Source organism: Eulemur rufifrons, chromosome 14 (assembly GCF_041146395.1).
Source record: "Eulemur rufifrons isolate Redbay chromosome 14, OSU_ERuf_1, whole genome shotgun sequence".
NCBI lineage: Eukaryota > Metazoa > Chordata > Mammalia > Primates > Lemuridae > Eulemur > Eulemur rufifrons.
In genome coordinates this window covers 13,055,421-13,077,691 of record NC_090996.1, presented here as the reverse complement: position 1 = coordinate 13,077,691, position 22,271 = coordinate 13,055,421, and the positions used below count along the sequence as shown (strand labels likewise).

General features: G+C 38.7%; 1 protein-coding gene across 3 annotated transcripts; it reads right to left on the bottom strand.

Moving 5' to 3' along the window:
- Window positions 1-6,286: 6,286 nt before the first annotated feature.
- On the bottom strand, window positions 6,287-21,935 carry RBAK (RB associated KRAB zinc finger). Of its 3 annotated transcripts, XM_069485815.1 has the most exons (8): window positions 21,609-21,935; window positions 20,229-20,287; window positions 12,439-12,565; window positions 12,075-12,170; window positions 10,738-10,740; window positions 8,124-8,226; window positions 6,545-8,021; window positions 6,287-6,475 (listed from the first exon to the last, which is right to left on the bottom strand). In XM_069485815.1, the coding sequence occupies exons 2-8, from the start codon at window positions 20,253-20,255 to the stop codon at window positions 6,317-6,319; spliced, it is 1,992 nt and encodes a 663-aa protein (XP_069341916.1). In that variant the 5' UTR covers window positions 20,256-20,287; window positions 21,609-21,935; the 3' UTR covers window positions 6,287-6,316. The 3 variants fall into 3 exon arrangements, with proteins under 3 accessions (XP_069341916.1, XP_069341915.1, XP_069341913.1); XM_069485814.1 differs by lacking the exon at window positions 10,738-10,740 and having other exon boundaries at window positions 6,287-8,226; window positions 20,229-20,345; XM_069485812.1 differs by lacking the exon at window positions 10,738-10,740 and having other exon boundaries at window positions 6,287-8,226.
- Between the last annotated feature and the right edge of the window lie 336 nt (window positions 21,936-22,271).

Below are 22,271 nucleotides of genomic sequence, written 5' to 3'. Positions count from 1 at the left end.
TTTATTTTTGGAAAAAAAGAGGAAAAAAGAGTTAACATTGCAAAGTGTCACCCGCTAAACACTCTCCCTATTCTGTAACAAGGAACTTTGCTAATCAGGATCCTCACATGTTATCCGCAGATTTTTTTTTTTCTTACAGAGGTCCCCTGAGTATGCTCTTCTGCATTTGTAAAAGCATCTTCAGTTCGGATGGCTGACACATCTGAAAGAGAACTGCGGTGCAAATGGTTCTCAGATCCTCACTGATCATCCTAGAAGCTTAACTAGTTCCAGGGCTTCCATGATTCCAAATGCAAAGGACTTTGAATCAAAGCATTCTCTGCTTATTTTGCGACCCAAGAACACTGCATTTATACAACCTCTGGAGCTGTCAGCAGCTGGTGAGCTACCTTAGGCTCTGGTGGCACCCTCCATTAGTGACCTTTGACCTTCTATTCTCCTGAACTGATGAAAACATAGCTGTGTTAGCTGAAATATTTCTTAACTGCCTCCCCCCAAAAAAGCCCAAGATTAATAACATATGTGGGATGAGGACAGAGCAGAATGCAGACCTTGTTAAAATGAACAACAAGGAGTTTTGGGGGTGGAGCCCCTATATCCAGCAGGTATGTCTGTCTGGCTTCTGGCTTATTTCCTTTTTTTTTTTTTCTTTTTGTGTTTTTTTTTGTTTGTTTGTTTGTTTCTAGTAGGATAAAAGGAAGGCAAGTATTCAAATACATGTTGATAAGGTGTTTTCACTTAGCAGAACTGAGGAGAAAAAACGTAGAAGAGCCAAGCTTTCTAGGCAGGCCAGAGTGGCCTTTAGTCTGGAGAATCAGCATCTTCTGAATATTGGACCCAGCGCCTCCTGTACTGTGAGATTCTCCCACTCCGGCTGTCAGGAAGGCTATTCCTAGCCTGTGTATGTTTCATAAAGTCTTTCCTGCCTCTTTCAGGTAGTTATTTCCATGGCCTCAGGTAGGTTCTGGAACCCACAGCAGATCTCTGAAGCTCTGTGCAGCTCTCTCCCACTGGGCACTGCCCGGCGATGTCCAGCTTTCTTGGACTTCCTGGATGCTCAGCTGTCTCATGTCAGGGAGACCATCCAGCTCTGTCTGGGTCCCCCTTCCTGGCAATGAGGCCTGGCACGTTTCTCTAGACAGTAACCTTGGCAATCACAGGGGTCACCATCTCTCTCAGCAATCACTGTCCTGCACCTGTTGACTCATATCTGGACTCATTTTCTCCAGGGAGGTCCTGCAATCTTGACTGGAAGAAAGGCCAGTCACATTTCTATTTCCTAGTATGGCAGAGGGTCAGTCCCATTTCTGCTTCTATAATGGGTTTACGGAGAACATACACAGCCCAGAAGAGACACACAGCAGCACAGTCTGGGACGGATGAGCTGAATCTACCAACCCCTTTCCAGACAAGCATCCACAATCCAACTACAAAGGGATCTCCCACCCCCCTTTTAAAAATCACCACTAAGACACGTCAAATTTCTTCCACTGTCATAAAAGCTTAGCTTTTGGAGTGAGGAGGAAGCACTCCAGCTAAACATCCTACCTGTGCTCGCTCCACCTGGCCCCCACTCCGGCCCGGCTCTGCCGATTCAGGTAGTGCTGAGCTACTAAGTGCTTGTGTCCCTGTCCCACTGTGTCTCAGGCCAGGGGATAAATTGACTTGGGTAATGTGTGGAGAAAAGAATTCATGTTGGACATTTTGCTCAGATGCCATATTTGCACCAGCGTCTTCATTGTCACATCTTGCCACATCTTCCTCCCGAGAGACCACAACTGTCCTACCTTCCCTCAGAGGATTTTCAACATTACATTCACTCCATGCTCTTTGCTCACAAGCAATTCAATGGGAGTTCACCAATTTGACAGAAACCAAATTTCTTCCTTTAATGTGAAAGGGAATTTATTTTTTGACATGATTACCTATGTGGCAATTGGGGGGCGGGGCGGTGGAAATTATATCCGGTTTGTGGCCTTCACATAATTAAAGTTGAGGCATACTGTAACACTATTGTGCTGTATGTCATAGACGTCCCCTCTTTAAAGAGCTTGGTTTCCTCATATCGAGACATAATTTGAGATAGAATAAGGAACAGTGGGTGAATTTTTGGCCTCAAGTAGTTGTCTTGCATCAACGTCTTTTAACATATTTTAGAGACAAAACTGAAGAGTTAACTGACCCCAAGTCAAGCAGTAGTAACATCCCCTGATTAAACGAGCTGCTTTCCGTGGAATTGAAGGCACAGCCACAGCCTCACTTGTAGTGGTTACACCCAATGGACTGAGAGTGACATTTGCCCATGTGGGGGAATCACACTTCCAAGTCCCACAGTCTTCCTCCTCCTTCAGCATGCAAAGCATCGGTAATCTGTTCACACCTCAAGCTTAATCCCCTATGAGAAAGGTGAAACAAAAGGCAGGTAATGTCCACACCGTCAGGTGTCATGTGTAGTCCCTGCTGTGCTTTAAAAGCTCAGCCAGCACCCACCCAAAAGGCTTCTATTTTTTACAGTGCAAAGTTCTTGTCACCTGTTTCTTCACTCACACTTGTGCTGTTAACAACTCTGTATCTTACATTTGCTGAGAGGGTTAGCTGAAAATTTTTTAGTATAATTTTTCACCAAATCATCCCAAATTCCAAAATGTGAAAAACAATGTCAGAGAAAACATGAAATGTTATACATTTGCTTTTTTATTGAAGAGGCAGTTCACACCCATTTATATATGCAAAAGTGTAGGATGACAAAGTATGTAATGACCCTTTAACCTTTCCAAATATTTTATTTAAAATATACATTATGCTAAGCTTTAAGGACACAGTGTAGGAAATCTTAGTAGTTGCCATTGAAACTACTATAGAGTATGCATTTCCTGTACAGAATTCTGCAAAATCTACCATTCGATTTCTGTTATGCAGCATATTCACATACATTTAGAAAAATATGATGAAAGAGTGCTGAGCAACACAATGTTAGCCATTTGTGGTTTTAGAAAATGTTTATGGAAAGTATAATACACATGCAGAAAAATACACTTAAGCACACAGCTCAGAACACACTCAGATATTCAGCACCCAGATTTAGAAACATTATTTCCAGCACCAGATAAATACCCCTTTTCAGCCTTGGTCAAAGCTAACCCGTATCCTGATTTCTAATTGCGTAGTAGAGAAGTTTTGCCTGTCCTTATGCTGTACATAGATGGAATCACACACTACGTTTGCTTCTGTGTCTGGATTCCTTCATTTAGCACTATTTGTGAAAGTCAGCTACATTATTGCATGGACTTACAGATCATTCATTCTCATTGCTTTATAGTATTTTACTGTGGAAATAAACCCCTTAAGTCTATTGATTCTACTGCATATATGTCATAAGATAGTTCTGTTTTTTGCAGTTTTACACTATGACTATTCTAGTGCATGTCCTTTGATAGACATACCGTGTGTTTCTGCTAGGTTTGGGCACATGGGTATACACATGCTTGGCAGTAAGTGCCAGCTTTCCAAAATGGCTTTGTCAGTTGGCAATTCCCCCAGTAGTAAAGAGGTTCTGTTGCTTACATCTTCACAAAACTTGATGTTTCTTCCTGCTTTTCATTTTAATCATTACAGTGGGTGGGTAGTATTAATAGTACTACATGGTGTTTCAAATTTGCACCTCCCTGATTACTGATAAAGGTAATACACCTTTTAATATTTATTGGCCATCTGGATATCTGTTTTGTTAAGCCGATGGGCCAAGCGTTTTGTCTTTTCCATTTTCCCCCCGCCTTGATTTGCAGGTGCTCTTTATATATTCTAGATACACAGGGGCCAGAAAACTATGAGCTATAGACCAAATCCACACTGCCATCTGTGTTTATGAATAAAGTTTCACTGGGAAACAGCCACGCTCATTTGTTTATGTATTGCTTATGGCTGCATTCACACTACAATAGCAAAGTTGAGCACTGTGACAAAGCCCAAGATTTACTATCTGCCCTCTTATGAAAAACTTTACTAACTTTTTTTCTTATTCAAGCCTGTTGTCACATATATGAATTGCAAATATCTTCTCCCCTTTTGTGGCTTCCTATTCATTTTCTTAATGGTGTCTTTCTGATAAACAAAAATTCTTAAACCTAGTATATTCAAATTAGCAAGTTTTCATTTTTTTAAATCTTATCCCAAAACCACATCTTCATAATTTCTATAGCTTTATAACAGGTCTTGATATTTAGGACAATATAATCCTCCAGCCCTATTATGCAACATAGCCTTGACTATTATTGGCCTTTTGAATGTTCCAATGAACTTTAGAATCAGCTTGTTAATTTCCATAAAAGAACTTGCTAGGATTTTTAAATTTGACTATATGAACTAAGTTAGGGAAAACAGACATCTTTTTATATCGTCCTGGAATCCCATGAACAAGATACATCCCTCTGTTTAGTTTTTTTTTTCTGGATACAGTTCTTGAAAATGTTAGACATTTTTCACCTAGGCACTTGAGGATTTTTATAAGTGGTACTGCTTTTAAAAATTTCACTTCCTATGTTTTTTGCTGGTGTATTAAAAATAATTTTTGCATAATAACCTTGTATGCTAAATTTACTAATTCTAATTTTCTGTATATTCCTCAGAATATTCTATGTACAAAGTTATGTCACCTGCAAATAAAACCTTTACTTCTTTTCCAATATTTATGCCTTTTGTTTCTTTTTCTTGCCTTACTTTCCTGGCAAGGTCCTTCTGTATAAAGCTGAATAAAATTACTGACAGCAGATGTCATTGTTTTGTCTTGTTTTTTACTTTCTGAGAAAACTTTCACTATTTTACCATTAAGCATGCTGCTTATTGTAGTTTAAGTTACTCTTTGTCCAATTAAGGAAGTTCCTTTCTATCCAAAGTTTGCTAAGATCATAAATGCATATTAATTTTACCACATGAATTTTCTGCATACCAGATTACTTTCCTTCACATGATGTATAACGACAATTGAGTTTTTAGTATTAAACCACCCTTGCAATCCTGGAAGATCCATTTGATCACCATTTTATCCTTTTCCCAGAACCCATCTCCATTTTGTTTACCCAGGATTGGGTCATACAACCATTATAAACAATTCATCAGAATGAAATTATCATTATTGGTTTAGACTAATCAGGATTTACCCTCTGTGTCATGTGAGGAAATGCTAGGTACCCAAACTTTTCGAGCAAGGAATAGAGAAAGGACTTTAATTGAGCAAAAACTGTCTGCTAGAAACTTCTATTAATTTGTTCCAAAATACTGAGAATAAGGGGCAATGCACAAAATAATGACACTGTATTTATATGAAATAAAAATTCAGATAAAATTTCTGAATTACATAGTTTTGGCACCCTGCACACTCAAACCTATGGATTAAAAAGAGTGGTATGAGAGTTGGAGATATTTTAGAGAGGATGAGCAGTAGTATGCTTGTTCTTTCACCGAAATAGAGTTAAACGATTCCAAATTACGTAAGTACGTATAGTTTATCAAAATAGTATTTTTAAAATCTTTTTTTGCTCAAGTGCAGTTGAAAACTTTACAAAATCCACTGTCTCCTCTACTGATGAGGCAGTCATTAAAAACCCATTTGTAAATTCCTCTAAAGAATAGAAAATTATACATTTCACTCTTATACCTATCAAATATTATTTCACCAACAATATATCCTGTGTTAATACATTTTGCCATCCTAATAGTCAAATAAGAATACTGCCTTTTCACAAATTATTCAAATCCAAACTTGCATAGAATTACCATTAGACTGAATTTTAAAAACATGATAGGAACTGCCAAATACTTAATTAACACTACTGTCCTCATGATCAGCTCCTGATGATTCCATAACTTCATTTTATATAATGAAGGTTTATTCAGAGCTGTTAGCTTCTAATGTCTTTCCTATAAACATCTGATTTTACATCAGAAATATGGCTTTTACTATAATTCCAAGATTATATATTTTCCACATTCATCATATTGACAGATTTCTCCTTAGTATGATTCCCTGATATATAAATACAATTTGAATCCAAAATAAATATTAAATATTTATAAAATTTCACTCCTGCATAAATTATCTTGTGTCCAATGAATTATACAGTCTTGCCAAAGGCTTTGCTTCTTGCTGCATTCTTGGGGAGTCTTCTCTGTGAAAATTCAGATTAAAATGGATCTAATGCCTCAATGCTTTTCTCTATTCAGGAACATGAACTCTCAGATGAACAATTACATCTGATTCCCTAGTGGATTTCCCATATTCATTATATTCAAAAGATTTTCTAAAAATTGAGATTTCACTTCAGAGATTTCCTACATCAAGTACATTCATATTTCCTCTTCTATGAATTCTCTGATGGCTATTGAAGGCTGATCTGTGGTGGAATTTTTTCCCACACTCATTACATTCATAAGGTTTCTCTCCTGAATGAGTTCTATAATGTACGGTGAGGTATGATTTCTGAGAAAAGACTTTCCCACATTCATTACATTCATACGGTTTCTCTCCTGAATGGCTTCTATAGTGTACAGTGAGGTTTGACATACGAGAGAATACTTTTCCACATTTACTACATTCATAAGGCTTCTCTCCTGAATGAATTCGATGATGTATAGTGAGATATGACTTCTGAGAGAAGAACTTCCCACATTCATAACATTCATACGGTTTCTCACCTGTGTGTACTCTTTGATGTCTAAATAGGGATGAATTATGGGAGAAGGTTTTCCCACATTCATTACACCCATAGGGTTTCTCTTCTGAATGACTTCTATAATGCTCAGTGTAGTACGACAACTCAGAGAATAATTTTCCACATATATTACATTCATAGGATTTCTCCCCTTTTGGAAGTGACTGGTGTCCACTGAAGGCTGAATTTACAAGGAACGTTTTTCCACATTCATTACATTCGTAGGGTTTCTCTCCTAAATGAGTTGCATGATGGTCACTGAGATATGACAATTCAGAGAACTTTCCACATTCACTACACTGATGGGGTTTCTCTTCTGTATGTACTTTCCGATGTCTGATAAAGGCTGAATTTAAATTGAAGGTTTTGCCACATTCATTACATTCATACGGTTTCTCTTCTAAATGACTCCTATAATGTATAGTGAGGTATGACACCCGGGAAAAGAATTTTCCACATTCACTACATTGATAGGGTTTCTCTCCTGTGTGTGTTCTTTGATGTGTAATAAGGGTAGACTTTCGGTAGTAGGATTTTCCACAATCATTACATTTATAAAGTTTCTCCCCTGTGTGTGTTCTCTGATGGTCACTGAGAGCTGACTTGCGGGAGAAGGACTTCCCACACTCATTACATGGATAGGGCCTCTCTCCTGAATGATTTCTCTGGTGGAGGGTGAGGTGTGTCTTTTGGCAGAAGGTTTTTCCACATTCATTACATTCATACGGTTTCTCTCCTGAATGAGTTCTCAGATGTTGAGTGAGGTGTAACTTCTGGCAAAAGGTTTTCCCACATTCATTACATTTATAGGGCTTCTCCTCTAAGTGTGATCTCCGATGTACCGTGAGGGTTCCCTTTTGACTAAAGGATTTCCCACATATGTTACATTCATAAGGTTTCTCTCCTGTGTGAGCCCTCTGATGTATAATAAATTTTGACTTTTTACAGAAGGATTTTCCACATTCATTGCATTCAAAGGGCTTCATTTCCATTTGTGATCTCTGATATGTGTTAAAATTTGACATCTGTATGAAGTCTGGTCCAGAATCATTCCACTCATAGGGTTTATCTCCCATGTAAGCCCGCTTGTGCGTAATGAAAACAGCTTCACTGTCTAAGGCTTCCATGCATTCATTGTATTCAAAGGGTTTCTCCAAAATATTAATTTTCTGAAGAACACCTTCTTCATTTTGAGAATAGGTGTCCACATTTTGATTGAATTCATATGGTTTCTCTCCATGATATGTTTTCCCACATTCATTACACTCATCGGGCTTTTTTGTGGCATAGCTTCCATCACTACTAATTAATTCTGAAGTGGATTCTAAATTCTTTCCACATAAGACACAATTATGAGCTATTACACTTGAAGGAACAAGGCTTGTTTCTATATAAGTTTTATCAAAAGTATTCTCTCTCTCTTCAATCAGGGTTTTGCTACTGATATAAACAGATTGCCTTGAATGTTTGTCTTCATTTTCTTGGATTCTCTCTATCACGTCATCAACTTTCCAGACTTCTAGAAAGGAATAAAATCAAACAAACTGTGAATCTGAACATGCCAGCTATGAAAATGGAATGGTACCCAAGAGCTCTGTCGTGAGGATGACTCTGGCTTTAGGGCCAATCTCCACATACACACAAAATAAGTACAAATGTAAAATTCTCTTTTTCCTTTGATTTCTAATACAAAATGCACACACACACACACACACACACAGGTGGGTGGACATGGGGAAATAAGGGTGGGACAGAACTAGCAATAGTGGGAAAAGCAGGAGTAAATTCACATTAAATACAAGTACCTTTGTTACTTTACAAATATTATATTCAAAACTGATAAAAAAGGTGAAATAAACCCAGGAAATTATGAGCAGAGAATAAACTCACTAAGAGTGCTAGATGTAGGCAAAAATGGGAGAACTCAGAGCAAATAGGGTCAATGGGAGAGCAAAAAAAAAAAAAAAAAAAAAAAATTACTGGGTGTATATGCAAAGGAAATATTCAAGTATGGATTATACGTGGGAGAAAGAGATTACAATTTATATTAATCTACAAGATATCACTTCATACCAAGATGACTATGGTAACATTCCCACTAGCCTAGACCCTTCCAAAATCTTTGCCTTTCTATTTTGCACATAAATCCAAAAAAAAAAAAAAAAAAATTCTAAAAGCTCCAATTTCTTCATGTTTAGAGACAGAGTCACAACCAGGGCTCCAACTCTCAAACTGGATTCACACTCACCTGGAAAAGATAACCAGGCACATAAATGTCCAAAAGAAATGTAAGATAAACCAGAAGGGGGCAAAGTATCTTAAGAATAAGATCAGATCTTTGAAGTGTTCTGATACTGTGATACTAACTGACCTTATTTGACCAACAAAAATTCTGCTTTTCCTGCTTGCACAATACAGCATAGTGGTTAAAAGCATGAACACTGGAGCAGGCTACATCAATTCAAACCCCAGCTCCAACAATTTACTGGCTGGGGGACCTTGGGCAAGTTACTTAACTGTGACACACTTTCACTCATCTGACTTGTGGATAATAGTGCCTAAATCATAGGGTTGCAAAAGGACTAAACTAATTAGTATGTGTAAACTGCTTGGAATGGTTCCTAACACAAAGCAAATGCTCATTAAATTTAGCCATTAATTTTCTTTCAATTTGCTGACTTAAATTTCCTAAAACCAGTCACATCTCTTTTTACTTGATTTTGAATACAAATAAGAGTTCCTATACTCCTGGGTTTCATTTGGTGTAAAACCTTGTATCAGATTCCGAAAGCTGCCCCTACAATATTAACTTTTATTTTTACATATCTTACATATTTTCGGATCCTTTCAACTACTGTTAGCTGCTATCACTCACATTCAATGTAACAATGACAGTACTTTGTTCAGAAATCTACAACATCCCTGAACCCAAACAACCAAAACACAAACAGAAAACACAGAAAAGTTATTAACAATATTTTCCATTACCTGGATTCACAATATGTATTCAAGCTAGCACGGCATTAATCTTCCAACAATATCTTCTGCTCCCGGAAGTCTAGGCTATGCCTTGTTTATTCCCAATCACAAGTCTGTGCTCATGTTCTTTTTCCATGTTCTTTTTCACTCATATTTGACTTCCAGCATTGACTATACTCAAAGCCTATCTTCAGGGGAAGCTTTAAAACATTTATCTAATCTCTTCCCATCTTATCGAATCTCTTCCCCTTAAATTTTAAAATAGCTTTAACACAAAGTTGTAAAATGTGCATTAGAATATAAATTTTCCATATGAAAGCTGGATTTTAAACTAGTTAATGCAGCTATGTTCTTATTTCCTAACCAAAACCTATGCTCCTAGAAAGTATTCATATTTTCTTTGAGTCTCTCCAAATAGAAATTAAAGTAGTAGTTCCTAATCTGAATCAAATGGGTACTTACAGGTTCTACTCTAACCCCTATCTGTTTTATCACAATCTATAGTTCAGAATAAATGATGTCTCAATGGATGAATAAAGGTCTTGTATTTACCTAGCTCCCCAGTTAATCAATAAAAAATTTACTGAATGCCTACTTACTATATATCAAAGAAGAACAGAAAGGTCCTTCCTCTTTGGAGGATTATACTTCAGGTAGAGAAGGCTGAATCAACAAATATATGCAACTACATTTCAGAGTATATAATCACATCTCACTTTTCTGTGGTTACAATCATTAAGTGGAATTGATATTAAAAGAAGAGAAAGACTGGAGTCATGAATGAGTAATGAAGGAAATTTCATGGCGTTAAACTGTTAAGCTTAAATTTAAAGGATGAAGTTCTAGAGATCTACTGCACAGCAGTGTGAATATAGTTAACATTGCTAAACTGGATACTTAAAAAAGGGGCAGTATGGTAAATTTTATGTTATCTGTTTTTTAAATACAATTTAAAAATAAAAGAATGGATGAAAGGGAGAGAGGGAGGGAGAGAAGGAAAATATGTATTAGCTGGGCAAGTAAAGTACACAAAAAACAAAGGCACAATGACCATCTGAATGGAAGATATTGAGAAATCTAGAACAAATGGAACGTAACAAGAGTTTGGGGAAACAGAAGAGTAATAATTCTAATAGATCAATATAGGATCATATTGTGGGGGCCTGAGGGGAAAAGAATTTAAATTCCATTTAGGAAGCAACAGAATAGTCATAGGCTTATCTTGTCAGGCTAGTGGTAAGATCAAATATATGCTTTAGAGGAACAGACTTTGCAATTTCCAAATAGGAATCACTATAATCCAGGTATGGGAGCATATTGAGGGACACTGATGTCACAAGAAACTGCAAATATGCAGACAATCTGTAAGGCATGTCACAGAGGACAAAAAACAAAAACCATGGAAAGAAGACTAGTATGATCTCATAAACAATGGGAGCTGAGGAAGGTGGACAGAATTCATGATTTGGGGACGTTCATAGTTTATCATCAGACATTCTGAGAAAGAAGGAAGTAGACAGACTATCTCACTGGTGCTTCCAAGTTGTCAGGTGAAATATTCAACTAGATTATAGGTTAAAGGTGTTAGAGATATCATTATGGATGTCAGCAGCACAAACACAAGGGGGGGAAAAAGCCTTAAAAATTGAGACTAGGTGAACCCTTTGAAGGGATACAATGAAGATGAAAAAAGTAGAAAAGAGGTCCTAGGAGGACAGTCCTGAAAAGGCAAGAGAATGAACCAAAATTAACTTATGAAATTAACAGTTGCTGAATGTCTACTATGGACAGATCATCATGCCAGTTATGGGGGAAGGGGAATGAACAGCCAGACAAGACACAAACGAGCACTTGGGGAAGGAGAGGAAAGCCTAGTCAGTGTTGTATCAGCACACCAGTGGAGGGTGGGTTTCGGGAATAATGCAGACCACTACAGGTGTGACTGAATTCACAAGCTTAGATGGAGGATGAGGTTTTGGTATCTGAATGCCTACAGAGGTAAATGAAACTGGGGGCAAAAAAGAAGTTTGAGGTATTTTACAGCAAAGAAAGAAAGAAAATGGAAGATAAAAAGAATGAACATGAAAGATTCAAGTTAATTTTTACTTCAAACTTTTGGATGCCTCAAAACAAAAGGGAGTAGTTAAGTTTTGACAATGCCAGAGAAAGAGGAAGTCATTGGATCCTCAGTACCGTACCAGTTAGCATAGAAAATCCCTACCAATGTAAATCAAATGTAAAATGAAAAAAAGAGCCTGATTATGTGTGCTGGAGGGAAAATGATATTTGGGTATCGGGAGGTGTGGTTTCAGGTACCTAATACATATACATGTAACTATCACTCCCAAAGGTCTACGAGGACCATTTCTTGATACTATGTTAACTTACCTGGATGAGTCTGACATGAGAATTCACCTTCTATTATCCATGGCTCTTCCCCCTGCTCCAACTTAATGATCACATTTGGTTTGGTAATATCATACCCTGTTAATGAGATAAGGAGAGGACTTGGACCAGCTGCTTGGCTTTAGAGCCTCTGAAATATAAGATGATGTTGCCTCACAGGCTGCATAATAAAGTACCCCATTTTTTATTTTTACCTTACAAAAATTAGAACCCTGCAACGAAGAAGTAAAGATACACACACTCTACCTAGTGCCCAAAAGGAATTAAATGGTCTTATCATTTATTTCTTCAAACTCAAGGATAAAATCACCAAAGCGAACGCACTCAGAAAGCAAGCTCTCCTCACCCACAGAAACTAGATTGCTGTAGTTCTCCAACATCACATCCCTGTACGTTATCTTCTCATCGGGGTCCAGCTGCTGCCACTCCTCCTGGGTGAAGTCCACAGCCACATCCTTGAATGACACTGGCCCCTGTAATGGCATCATGACTGCAAGTGGGTAATGTTGCACATGAGGACAAGATCTTACCACGCTCACTGGTAAAGTTAATCATGAACATTGTATACCTTATGTTACAGATTGTGGAAGGAAAACAAACCATACTGGAAACATATTTCCTTTGGGTTCTTTAATATATCAAAAACAAACAAACAAACAAAAAACCCAAAACACAATTGAGTATCTGTTTTGCGAATGAACTGAGTTTTGAGGGAATAAGATGAGTAAAATACCATTCCTGCTTTCAAAAAGCTGACAGCCTGACAAGGAGATACACATGTAAATAAACTTACATGTTTTACTCCTTGTCACTTCCTTCAGCCTCCTTTGCTGTTAGTCCCTCCCTTTCTCCTGGATCTCTTCAAGTTGGAGTGTCCACCACTCAGTCCTTGGTCCCTCTTCTTCCCAACCCCTGCTCTGGGTCTGGCTCTAACCCAGTTTCAGCTCTTTGACCCTGTGGCTCTTTTATGCTCACAGCCAGCAGCGTCTGGCTATCTGCATGGTTATATTTTTTACTTCCTTCAAGTTTTACCTCAAACATCTCATCCTTGCAGTAATAAATTTTTGATTGGATGAATACCCAAAGGTGTCACTACAGGGCTGTAAACAAGGTACAGAACGGTTTAAAAAAAGGTCATCAAATTATTCTAACTTTATGCTATCAGAACAGGGTTCACAGACTCAGTCAACTTTTATCTTTAAAGATGAATTGTGAATTCAACAGAATTAAGAGGACAGGGGAAAATCTAACGAGGTATAAAAAGCACCAATGGCAGAAGAATGGGTCAAAAAGACCAACAAGGCATGTTCTTAAGGACAGCTTTTTGACAATAAGAGTCAATTCTAATTCAAATTAGAGACTAAGTCAAACATACATAGTTGCTTTCCTGTCTGAAAAACAAACAAAAATCCAAAAGTCCAATTCAAAGATACAGAAAAATAGACAACGTTTTCAGAAAAGCACCAGAATACAGAGGTTCCCAACAGCAGGAATTTCTTAAGACGAAATTCTTGAGATACACAGTGGAGTAGAAGACAAAGAAATTAGAGCCACAGGACACAACTTTATACAGGGGCAGAGGTTGTGCCGCAGCAAAAGTGAACAGCAAACTCTCCAACAGAGCCCTCGAAACCCACCCAAAGGGGCTGCGGGAAGTAGAGTGCCTGGTTGACAGAGAAACGAGCCACAGGATGACCTGAGCAGCTTGGGTGGGGACCTGCTGTGAGCACGCACAGCAGCCACGTGAATTCGGAATCTGATGAGGACACTCTGGCTACCGCACGGCAGAGTACAGCACACCTCAGACCTCCACAATTAGGGTGACCGTGTATTCACTATCCAAATGGAAAACCTGTCTCGGACAAACGATAAACCAGATGGGATAGCAGGAACATAGGTACAATCCAAGACTGTCACACCAACCAGGACATATATTCAACACTACTCATACTGGGCATGGATTTTTTTTCCTCTAAAGGAAACTCTTAGAAAACTACTATCAATGTAAAGCAATCTGAGCAAATTAACCTTGTCTACTAATTCACCACCTGTGCAAAACGAAGCGATGCCTGTCTAATTACATATCCCTCCCTATTTACTCCCAGACTCTGCAACCATCCCATTCATAAAGGAAAGAGGAGTTAAACAGGGTTGTTAGTTGAGTACATTCACATTAGCTATTAACAATTATTCTCTCACAAATTGATACAGAAAATCAAGAACTATTGGCTAGTTGAGGAAAACAGCATAAATAAAAGATAAACATCAAGATGAACAACTCAACACTGATGGAACCAAATTCATAAAGGAAACAGAACTTAGGTTTTTTCTATTGATTCATGTTTTTGAATAAATTAAGCAGTATATTGCTTCCATAAAATGAGAACGTTCTCCTAACAAATAGCCATTGTAGAATACTTAGAAATTAAAGACAGGACGGTTGAATTGCTTTTTTTTAAATTCTCAAGTAAGAAGCCTGATTAGCAAATGGAACATAGAATATATAATTTAGAAAGTCTCTTGGAAAATAAGAAATGGAAATGATGAAAGCAAATTTGGGATATAAAATTCAGATGGAACAGATTTAACATTTTCAGAAAGAGAAAACATGGAAGATGGACAAAAAGAAATAATCAAAGATAGAACTAAAAATGACACCTGAGCTGAAGATGACATAAGCCTTCACATCAAAAGGGGCCATCTAATCTGCAAACAAAAATACTGGGGAAAGATATAGAGTTTTAGGAATTTCCTGAAGTATCTAAAATTTTAAAAATAAGAAAAAAATCCTGAAAAGTTACAGAGAGAAAAAAATGCACTTCTCTGATAACTGATATTCTATTTCTCATCTGATAGAGAAAACCAAAGAGAACTGCCCATGGACTTTGAAAGAAAAACGTTCTAGTTTTGAACCAAGAACCATATACAGGTTGAGTATCCCTCACCCAAAATGCTTGGGACCCGGAAGTATTTCGAATTTTTTCGGATTTTGGAATATCTGCGTTATACTTACAGGATGAGCATCCCGAATCAGAAAATCCAAAATCTAACATGCTCCAATAAGCATCCCCTTTAAGTGTCACGTAGGTGCTCAAAAAGTTTCAAATTTTGAATTACAGATTTAGGATGCTTAACCTGTACCAAGCCAAACTATTATTTAAGCATAAGGATACTATAAAGCCATTTTCAGAAAAGTATGACAATTTATTATCTAAGAAAATAGTTTCTTTAAAACATTCAAAGAAGCCGGGCACGGTGGCTCACGCCTGTAATCCTAGCACTCTGGGAGGCCGAGGCAGGTAGACTGCTCGCGGTCAGGAGTTCGAGACCAGCCTGAGCAAGAGCGAGACCCCCATCTCTACTAAAAAAAAAAAATAGAAAGAAATTACCTGGCCAACTAAAAATGTATACAGAAAAAATTAGCCGGGCATGGTGGCACATGCCTGTAGTCCCAGCTACTCAGGAGGCTGAGGCAGGAGGATCGCTTAAGCCCAGGAATTTGAGGTTGCTGTGAGCTAGGCTGATGCCACGGCACTCACTCTAGCCCGGGCAACAGAGCGAGACTCTGTCTCAAAAAAAAAAAAAAAAAAAAACCATTCAAGGATATACTTCATTGAAACCCAAGTGAATCCAACAAAGAGGAACATGAGAGTATGAGAAACCTTAGAGAAAGGTGGGCCAGTGCTGGTGTGAGGAACAGTTCTGGGGACTGAAAACTACAAACTTGCACTTTAGGAAAAAGAAGCACTCAGTAAACACGTTACACTTCCCTGTTCTTTGCAAAGGATTAATCAACAAAGGGTTCACACCCACTGATACAGCTCTAACTATGTAGGTCCCACGACAGGGACTCCCTGTGACAGCAGACGTAGAGCTGCTATGCTGATGGCTGAGACACTAAAGCACAACATTCAAGTTTACCCAAAGGCAAGCCAAATGAGCTGATAAAATCAGCTAGAGAAAGCAACAACCTTATGGGTCAGGTTGGCCAGAAGGCAAGGAGGTAGCAAGGGCTAAAAGACTGATCAATCAATAAACATAAAATTACATACCAATATCTCTTATATCAATGCAAATATACAAAATAAAATAAGCAAACAAAATTCAATAAATACTATTATAGATTAAAAAGATAAAATATAACAGCCAAATGGAACTTATTCCAAAAATATAGACTGGTTTAATATTTGGAAATCCATTAATATAATATGCTATTATCATATAATACATCTAAGAAAAACCTTTTATCTCCAAAAATACTTGAAAAAGCCTGACAATATTGAAAATGCATACCTAACTAAAAAAAAAAAAACCTCAAGGAAGTAGGACTGACACTTCATTAACATCAATATATATGTATATACACAAATATATACACACACATATTCTAATATGCATGTAACATATATAATATATACTTGTATATGTGACATATGTATACATATATATCTCAGTGACACACAAGCACATATATACACTTTGTTAAGTTTATACATATATATAAAAATGCGCGCACACACACACACACACACACATTTATGCTTCAGTCATCTCAGTCTAAAAGTCATGATTTTACTTAACAGGGAAACACTACACACCTTCTGACTGAGATCAAGAACAAGGTAAAATGCTCATTAACTCCAATTAGAAAAGAAAAAACACAGGAATATAATTGATAAAGAAAAAGTAAAAGCTATCTCTTTAAAAGATAACTGTTTAATTAAAAATAACAATGCATAATATATTGTAGTACTGATACCACCTATAAAATGCAACAATAGTGTAAAGACCAAGAGGGGAGAGATGGAAGTATCCTATTGTAAGATTCTTATACTTTAAGTAAAATGGTGTATTACTTGAAGATAAATGATTATGATTCAGGTTGCATACTATAAATCCTAAACTACCTACTAAAATAACAAAAGTGTTATAGCTTACAACAGAGGATATAAGATGGAATCATAAAAAAATAATTGAAAAAAGGAAGACTAAGAAGAAAAAGGAAATAAGCAAGATGGGACAAATAGAGAACAAAGACAACAGACTATAACCTAACTGGTTATATCAATAATTACATTACATGTAAATGGGCTAAACACCCCAATTAAGAGGCATAAATTGTCAGACTGAATAAAAAAAATGCAAGACCCAAATATATGCTGCCTACAACAAATGTACTTTAAACATAAAGATGCAAATAGGTTAAAAGTAAAAGGATGCAATAAGATATACCATGCCAACATCATTCAAAACAGAAATAGACAAAAGCAAATTTACAGGAGATTTCAATTCCTCTCTCTCACTTGATACAAGTAGGCAGAAAATCAGCAAGGATAGAGTACACTTGAACAGCACAACCAATCACCACTGGGTATGATTAACATTTACAGAACACTCCAAACAAGAGTAGAACAAGCCATTTTCTCAAATGTATGAGGAATTTTTCCAACACAGACCCTATTCTGAGCCACAAATTTAAAAGGTTCATTTAGTATTCCACCCCAAAATGCACAATCTAAATCTAATCATGAAGAAACACCAAGGAAACCTAAACTCAAAGACTCCTATAAAATAATTGGCCTATAATTCTTCAAATAATATAATGGCATTGAGGAACAATTCCATATTAAACAGACTTAAAAAGCTTGAAAACTAAATACAATTCATAATCTGGACTAATCTGCTACCAGAAATAAAAAAATTGCTATAAAGGAAATTACTGGGAAACTGGCAAAATTGGAAAATGAACTGTAGTTCAGAAGAAAGTATTATATCAATGTTAAATTCCCTGAATTCAAGTACTGTGCAATGGATATGTATGAGAATATTCTTGATTTTAGGAGGTACAATTTGAAAAACACAGAGTAAAGGGGTATGACATATGACACCCAGTGTCAAACGGTTCAGGAAAAAAAATGTGTATGTATACACCCATATATACGACACATATACACACGCACAAACAATAAAGCACATGTGGGAAAATGTTAACAACTGGAGTATCTGGGCAAAAGGAATATGGGATTTCTTTGTACAATCCTTGCAATTCTTCTGACAATTTTAAATTATTTTAAAATAAAAAAGAATCCTATCAAATATATAAGGGGTATTTCAAAAGGACTCAGAAACCAACTTAAAGGGATTCCCCTTGGCTAGATGAGACCACTTAAACATCAAAAAGAATCTCAACTTCAATGTGCTGCAATACTTGAAATGTGTTTAAACCCATGAGCTCATAATAGCAACAAAACAAAAACCCTGCTTCTCAAGAGCCTACTTGGTATTTTGAAAATTGTCTTTCCTGAATGAACCATATAACCAAATGGAGAGGAGAAATTTATCTTTAGAAAAGTACTCTAGCCAGTAAAAGAAGAATAAATTATAGAATTAATAGAACATAATTCTGCCTTCCCTAATGAATTAGTGGATCACAGCAAAAATCATCAATTAATAGATAGATCCTGGCCTCACAAAAACAAAGCCAAGAAGACAATTCATGCCTACAGAATGAAGTAGACAAATGCTATGTACAACAGTCTTCCCTAAAGAATTGAACATAAATCTAATGAGACTTCCAGATTAAACTACCAATTTTACAAGGCATACAGGAATAAAAAAAAATGGGTGAAAGGTAAAGCAATGGCAACACCATCTGAACCAGCAAACTGAGGATAAACAACCCAGTTGCTTCAAAAACTGAATGGCAAAGAAATAACACAAGAGACATACTAGGGGAACTACAGGGTCTCGCTCTGTCTCCCAGGCTGGAGTGCAGCGGTGTGATCATAGCTCATTGCAGCCTTGAACTTCTGGGCTCAAGTGATCCTCCCGCCTCAGCCTCCTGAGTAGCTAGGACTACAGGTGCAGGCCACCACAACCAGCTAATTTTTAAAAAAATTTTTTTGTAGAGATGGGGTCTCGCTATATTGCCCAGGCTGGTCTTGAACTCCTGGCCTTAAGTGATGCTCCCGGCTCAGCCTCCTGAAACGCTGCAATTACAGACATGAGCCACTGCAACTGGCCGGGAACTACTATTAAAAGACTTATCAATCCAAATGCACATGAACTCTACTTATATTCTGATAAAAAAGAATATACTAAAAAAAATTTTAGAAAACTGTGAAACTTTGAACATCAGGTATTATATATTAAGAAAAACTATATTGTCAGTTATCTCCATATCCTTTATAAAAGACTTCTCATCATCTAAAGACAAATACAAAAATACCTGCAGAAGAATCTTTTTAAAAGCCAAGAATGGGTCTACGGCCATACCACCCTGAACATGCCCCATCTCATCTGCTCTTGGAAGCTAAGCAGGGTCAGGCCTGGTTAGTACTTGGATGGGAAAAACCAAGAAAGGGAGACTCCATGAGGAAAATATCAGCTTGGAAGTTAACAGATATCAAAGGCAGACGAAGGGTCATGTGAGGGAAGGACGAGAAAACGCGCACTGGATTTGACCATAATTAAATCACTGGTCATCTTCACTGACAGATTCAGGAAAGTGCTAAGGACAAACCCAAAACACTGAGAGCTGAAATATTTGAAGGACCGTTGTCAGGTTATTCATTCCCCCATAATCTAGGATTAAAGGGTAAAAATGGAAATATGTCTACTCAGATCACAATATTTTGGTCCCTGGAAAAATTAGATGCACCAATTTCTCCTTGGGTAGCACCCTCTGCTTACATAAGCAATAAGTATTAATATAAAACATGAGTAGCAATAACTTAATGGTTGTTATTAGGAAAGCTATCCCCAATGATACCAACTTTAACAAAGATATTTTTCCAAGTCCTAGGAAATCTTTAAAACCCACAAGTAACAAAAATGGTTTCTTCCTAAAGTCAATGCAAATGATGTAATGTATTTTCCTTTTCCTATGACTGTTAAGAACATGGAGTGTTTTTCTCTCTGTTTACAGCTCAACTTCAACAACCCTAAGTATCATACTACCTTCCCAAACGACCTTGACAAAAGATTCTCGGTGCTGATCTGCCTCTCTAACTGTATTTTACATGATAATGTCTCTTACCTATTTCTACATTACCGTTTTAAGTACGGATCTTATAAACTTCCTAAAATGCATTACAAAACAAAACGGGGAACACATACACAAACAGGAGAACTCACCTGCGATTTGTTCATTTTCTGCTGCATTTAGAAATGTGTAGAGACTGTTGATGGTGGACCTAGGGGAGAAGCAGGCGATTGAAGTCTTGAGTACTCTGGCCTGCAGTCAGCAATCTCCTGCATAAAACCACCAAAGAAGGTGAAATAAAATAACACCCTGTGAACATTCACAGGGAGCTAAAACGGTGATGCAGAAGAAACACACACTGTACCTTTGTGACTCCAACATGATCAGGTGGTAATTAGGTGAGACTCTCATGGGTGAATATAAACATTGACTGCTTTTACACATAGCTTGCTGCCATCAAATACAATGTGAAAAAAAATCCTCCTTATATTGCTCACCTATTCTTATGTCAATTTATATTACTCAAAAATCAAAGAAACCACAGAAATGGAGAATCTGAATTCTTAAAAATGGGATTAATGTGTATAAAGTGTAGTTTTGCTTTTAAGTTATCTAACTAAACTTGGTTACCGCTGCACATAATCTTTTTTTCCTTTTTTTGGAGACAGAGTCTGCCCCGGCTAGCGTGCCGTGGCGTCAGCTTAGCTCACAGCAACCTCAAACTCCTGGGCTTAAGCAATCCTCCTGCCTCAGCCTCCCCAGTAGCTGGGACTACAGGCATGTGCCACCATGCCCGGCTAATTTTTTCTATAGATTTTTAGTTGTCCAGCTAATTTCTTTCTATTTTTAGTAGAGATGGGGGTCTCGCTCTTGCTCAGGCTGGTCTCGAACTCCTGACCTCGAGAGATCTGCCCGTCTTGGCCTCCCAGAGTGCTAGGATTACAGGCAAGAGCCACCGCGCCCGGCCTGCACATAATTTTTTATTAAGAAATCTGGGACTCAGGGGACAGAAGGCTGGCCTGGGAGAGAAATCTGAGCTCTACCGTAAGCAATCCTCCCAACAAACCCAGTGACCATGGTCAAGTCACCTATCTGCTAAAGCCCAGTCTCTTCCCCTAGCAACTGTGGCAGCAAGAGATAATCTCTGACTTTTCCTGCACTGTATAGTACGATTCCAACGGGGCAGACCTGAGGGAGAACAGAGGAGCCGATGGACGTTTAGCAGAAGACAGCTTTACAATCTGGTGCGGTGAGAGGAGGAAGAAAGGGTGTTAGGGCTGTGGAGCAAGGAGTAGGGAAAAAAACAGTCCCCAGCTGAGGCAGGTGACACGCCCCCCTCCCCGTAAACCCTGTCCTCACAGATCTTCCCTAGGAAAGCCAACTCCAATGCAGCCTGCCCCGCCCTCAAACCCAACCACTCCTCTCTCCTGGAAGCCATCAAAACTCTCCCCTGCCCCACATGCTAATGTCCTCGCCACGCGGTGACTTCAACGAAGCCCTGCTCACTCCGGGCCAGCAAAGCCACGACCTACCCCTTCTGGGGAGGAGGGCTGTTCTCGCGGGCGCTCTTCTGCTCCCGAGGTCGCCTCCTTTCCACTTCACCAAGGCCGTTCTGTTCCCGAGGAGCCGGGTCTGGGCCTACGGGACAAATTCGGGCGGAGCGTCCCTCTCGGGGCCTAAATCTGCCTTCGCTGGGACTCACTGTCCCGCGGAGCTGCGGCCGCACCGCCGAGAATGCAGACGGACCGGTCCCGGGTTCCGCCGCCCCTTCGCCGCCACTGCTGCCACTGCCCGCCCGGCCCCTCGAACCCCAGCACCGCGGGCCCGGGGCTCGCACTCGGCGGTATCCGCTCGAGCCTCTGTCCGGCCCGCGCGAACCCGGGGCCACACAGCCCGGCGCCCGCCTGGGTGTCGGCCCGGCGGGTCGGCGCTCAGCCCCGCAGGCTCGGAGATCTCGCCCAGCTGAGGCCAAAACCTGGCAACGAGGGCAATCGGTGACCTGGGGACGCGCCGGAAGCGAGGGCAGTGCGGGGCAGTGCGCATGCGTGAACACGCACACAGGGTGAGGTACACATGCGCAGAAGGTCACTGAAAGTCAGCCTCCCAGGCCCCACCACCGGCCCCAGAACTCTATTTCCCATAAATCTAGGCGCCACCAGTTTAGGGAACATCTAAAAAGTCTCTACTTCGTCTGG

What these genes read in the sequence shown, in the direction of transcription:
- RBAK (XM_069485814.1), bottom strand. Translation starts at nt 20,255, where the DNA reads ATGCAGCAGAAAATGAACAAATCGCAG. An exon ending in CAGCAATCTAGTTTCTGTGG is followed by an intron (nt 12,171 to 12,438) that starts GTGAGGAGAGCT and finishes TCTCATTAACAG; the next exon opens with GGTATGATATTACCAAACCA. An exon ending in CTCATGTCAGACTCATCCAG is followed by an intron (nt 8,227 to 12,074) that starts GTAAGTTAACAT and finishes ATTCCTTTCTAG; the next exon opens with AAGTCTGGAAAGTTGATGAC.